The 3,843-nt window shown below is 31.2% G+C and overlaps 1 protein-coding gene across 1 annotated transcript in view; it reads right to left on the bottom strand.

Annotated features, from left to right (window-relative positions):
• Positions 1–2,969, bottom strand: part of LOC110429153 (zinc transporter 8-like) — a 9,905-nt gene extending 6,936 nt beyond the window's left edge. The window contains 1 exon segment of the mRNA XM_089785755.1: positions 2,867–2,969. Coding sequence (XP_089641881.1) covers positions 2,867–2,969 — 103 coding nt within the window.
• Positions 2,970–3,843: the final 874 nt, after the last annotated feature.

Below are 3,843 nucleotides of genomic sequence, written 5' to 3' on the forward strand. Positions count from 1 at the left end.
AAAAAAAAATTGATGTAGAAAAAGAATAAAACCACCAAGAAATTAAAAATGCCAAAGAAATAAGCTTCCATATTCTTTGAAAGGATGAGAGAAAAGGAGATCAGTGCTTACTGGTTCCGTTGCTCTGGGGAAAGACAGTTGCTGCTTACAACTTCCAAACTTATTTCTACTTCTGCTATAACAACTTCCAAAGGCCTTCATGACTCGACAACTTAATTGCCATTCTTACAAAAGCTTTTAGACGGACATACCATGTCTCGAGTAAGCATACCGACAGATTTGTCGTCCACGTCCGAATCCTAATCTACGTGGATTAAAATACAAAATATAATGATCAGCGATAATTTATAAAATAATTTTTTTTTGATGTAATTGTTGTGTGTGTACTGTATATATATATATATATATATAAATTATAAATATCTTATAATCTATTAATATAGTTTAATTTTTATATGTCTTAGTTATATTAGTGGATTAAAGCAGTATAGAACTTTAGTGTTGAAATTTATCGACAAGTTAATCAATTAATATGTGTTATTAATCATCTAAACTCGGGTCTCAACTTCAGAATTTGTCTCTAAATTAAGTTAATGGATTGACCGATTAAGTGAACATTAGTTTTTGAAAAATATGAATTAATTGATTAAATTTTCATTGAACCGAATTAAAATGTATATAAAATTTGAAAAATTAAAAGGACTTTTTATTTCTGAAAGTTATAATTTTTGAGAAAATATATATATTTATTTATGAACGAGTGTTTAAAGCACATTTTGAAGCCTATAAATGATTCTTAGAAGTTTTAAAAACAACATGTAACTATTAAATCATTTAAAAACTCTTGCATTCATCATCTTAGCATATACTTTTTTGAATTATATTCAATTAAGTTAAAGAGAATGTTATAAATGCAATTTTTAATTTCCTATTCTTTTTAACATTTCATCTTGGAGATAACAAATTTAAGTGTACATTTTCATCTTGACAGAGAAACTAATATTTTTAAGTAAGTTTCTTAGAAATGAGTTGAAAGTTGCTAAAAGCTACTTAATGTAGCAAGGCAATTTATTTAGGAAAAAAATTGTTAGTTAACTACATTAATCTAATATTCTTTTCTTTTAACCATTTACTCTTTCTTTTTTAACTATTACCAATGCAAAATACTAATAAAATTTTATTTGTCTTTAACAAAATATTTAAACTCTACTCAACACTTAATTTCAATAATATACCAACTAAATTTTGTATCACAAATTCAGTATTTGAAATCTTTAGAGTTAAGAATTCAATATTTAATTTCCCATTCTTGATTTTTTTTTCAATTTATCTAACATTATATCTTGATGCATAAGATTCATGAAAAAAAGTTGATAAATGTTTTAATCATTATAATAATAATAATGTAATATACCTTAATACTACTCTCAACCTTTCAAAAAAATATGTAATATACATATTATTCTAATAAAATGAACATACCATTATAATTGAATGCACATGTCATTTAAATTAAATTAAATACAAGATACATGAATTCTCAAAGGGTAATTTGGTCTTAACAGCTTAAACATGTTTACACATATGTCAAAGTTAGCCTCTTACACTCAATCGACAATTATTTTTTTAGAGAACCACTAATTAATAACTATTATGACATGTTGCATTGAACTGTAATTTTCCTCTTCAAAATTTTAAAGTAGGCTTCCCGTTTGGAAATTTAATTGGGAAGAACGTCATTTTCATGTTGGGTAGGGCAAATTCTTAGTAATGTTTAGATTCTCATGGTATCACTTTCCCTTCACTGGTGGAGAATCTCATCCCTATGCGGCGGTGGTAATTTTACATTCCCCACAACTTTGGGAAAGTAAATAATTTTTTTAACTGAAAGATTCAGTATGTTATGATCCATAATTATATTCACTAAACATAACTTACAAGTTTTAGTTTGAAGAGTTAATATGGATAGTATTAGTATACATCCCTAATACACTGATCATTTTTCCAAATTGGCGCAAACATGATTTATTACTATTATAGTACCAAGGCCATTTTATAATTGATATTGAGTTTCTTAATAGAAAGGCGACTTTTTTACTATTTCATGAACACCACATTCATACTTAGACTTTATTTAGACTGAAAACGAATTGGAAAAGAAAATGATTTATTATCCGTAGATTTGTAAAATTTATTTATAAATTATGAAGATGTACTGAAAAAGAATGAACAAAAAACATAATAGAAGAAGCCGAGCCTTCCTTCCTCCTCTGCCTTCTTTGTCTGCAATTTCTCCCTGAAAGGATTTTCCGTGGTCAGGCCGAGCGGCCCGTGAGGCCTCAAACTTTCGAGCCATTTAGGCTCTACTAGTAGGCTGAGTTATTTTCCTTTCTTTTTGGTCCAGTGCAAAGAGTTTTATTAAGGGATGACAAAAAGGGGCAAATTGAGGAGTGTATAGGAGTTGGGCTTGATTGCCAATTGCAAAAAGCGATCATTGAGGCAGAATTAAATGCGTTGTGAAGTTGAGCCACTGACTTCATTCCTAAATGGGGCCTTAACCAGCGGCTACCAGACCCCATGAAATGTAGACAATTGAATATTTTTAGGTAGTCATTATACGCTTTATTGGTTGGGCTCTTGGTGTTTAAATCCCTGCCACACTGCATTCCACCAAATTCACAAAGCTGTTACAATCAGTACTTTTAATACCCTCATTCATATCTATATACAAGGAGCAAATGCACATATGTTTTGTACATGTAAGCCTTTTGAGTCACATTTGGTCTGCCATTAATTTCAGCAACTTCCCTAAGGATCACCCTTTACTTGCATGTGCGAATTGAAGTCGGCAGTAGGAAAGAAATGGAAAGGAGAGATGTGCCTCTGCCACTAGCTAGGAAAGAAATGAAAAGTATTCCTTGTGTTTGGTAAGGGAGAAAGAAGAAGAGAAAAAAAAGTGGAAATCCCATTCTCCCAAAAGTATTAAGGAAAACACTAATTCAACTTAGATTAACAAATTGTATAAAGGAAAGGATAAAAAAGAACACTAGGAAGGTGAAAGGGAAAGCAAGAAATAGCATGTTGAAGGCAAAATTATAGTACTTGATGGATAAAGTTATCTTCATTTTCATTTATATAGTTCAAATTCGATGTACTCTCTCATATATATATATATATAAATGACAATAATCCTAGTAATTAGCGCTAGAAGGCAACAAATTAGCTGAGGAGTGTTTGGCGTGTAGCATGAAAAATCAATCATGTGCGTGAATCAATCAACACACCTCGTGCTCCAATCGGAATTGAAGTGTCACTACCAAAAGCGAAAGCACAAATAATTGTTGGTGCCTATTAACCTAACTTCCAGACCATCTCCACTGCACATTAACGAAAAGGAAAAGGAGAGTAATATCTAGCAATATTTCTTTTGGCGGATAGGCCATAGTTTACAACATGCATGCTCTTCTTGACCCACCACCTTTAACCGGTTTAAATAAAGACCCACTCTCTTAGAAATTGTTGCCATTCAACAATTCAAACCCAAGAAAATAAAGAAGGAAAAAAAAGGAGAAAAAATGTAGCTATAGTTGCCCTTTTTCATGTATATATCCATCCCAGCTATGTCCTGTACGATTGATTTCCAGCAAGGAAATAGATAGGCATTGATCTTTGTTTCCGTTTTAAACATGTGTTGGGAAAAGGAGTGGCCATGGAACTTAGCCACTATGAGGACTAAGGTATATATCTTGAGCACGTGCTTTGGTTGACTGACTCTGGCTAGCTTCATCTCTCCTCCCTTATAAAATGGCTACTCTTGTTTAGAATTGAATGCACTGAAAAAAA

This window comes from Theobroma umbraticum, unplaced genomic scaffold (genome assembly GCF_002168275.2).
Source record: "Theobroma umbraticum cultivar Fairchild unplaced genomic scaffold, ASM216827v3 scaffold_44.0, whole genome shotgun sequence".
Taxonomy (NCBI): domain Eukaryota; kingdom Viridiplantae; phylum Streptophyta; class Magnoliopsida; order Malvales; family Malvaceae; genus Theobroma; species Theobroma umbraticum.